General features: G+C 47.0%; 1 protein-coding gene across 1 annotated transcript in view; it reads right to left on the bottom strand.

The window, feature by feature from the left end:
- The window catches only part of LOC119590630, a 22,302-nt gene that overhangs the window by 12,878 nt on the left and 9,056 nt on the right, over window positions 1-368 (bottom strand). Inside the window, 1 exon segment of the mRNA XM_037939309.1 lies at window positions 34-323. Coding sequence (XP_037795237.1) covers window positions 34-323 — 290 coding nt within the window.

Genomic DNA, 368 nt, shown 5'->3' with positions numbered 1-368 from the left:
GGGAGAGAGTAAGGCCCATAGCCAGCTTCTCACCTGCATGAAAGCGCTGAGGAAGTTTGCGAGACGTAGCGCCATCCTGGCCTCGTTCTCAAACTGCTTTTCCATTCCAAACCCAATGTCACCCCTGAGCAGCAAGTCATCTGGGTGGAAACTCTTGCAGTTTTCAGCAGTGACTGACTTGAGAAATTCTATCACCTCATCAACATTCATGGTGCTGGCCCTCGCTGCATTGGCCCCTGTGACGTTGTAGTAATCCCGGGATAGGTACTGCTGTCTCTCAAACTCTTCCATTCTGTTGTAGTCAAAAGGCAATTTTTGGATCCCTGGAAAATAAATCATAGCATAAGTACAATAAAACTGTATGTATG

This window comes from Penaeus monodon, chromosome 27 (assembly GCF_015228065.2).
Source record: "Penaeus monodon isolate SGIC_2016 chromosome 27, NSTDA_Pmon_1, whole genome shotgun sequence".
Classification (NCBI taxonomy): domain Eukaryota; kingdom Metazoa; phylum Arthropoda; class Malacostraca; order Decapoda; family Penaeidae; genus Penaeus; species Penaeus monodon.
The sequence above is the reverse complement of the archived record's forward strand: the minus strand, read 5'-3'. Positions and strand labels throughout refer to the sequence as shown.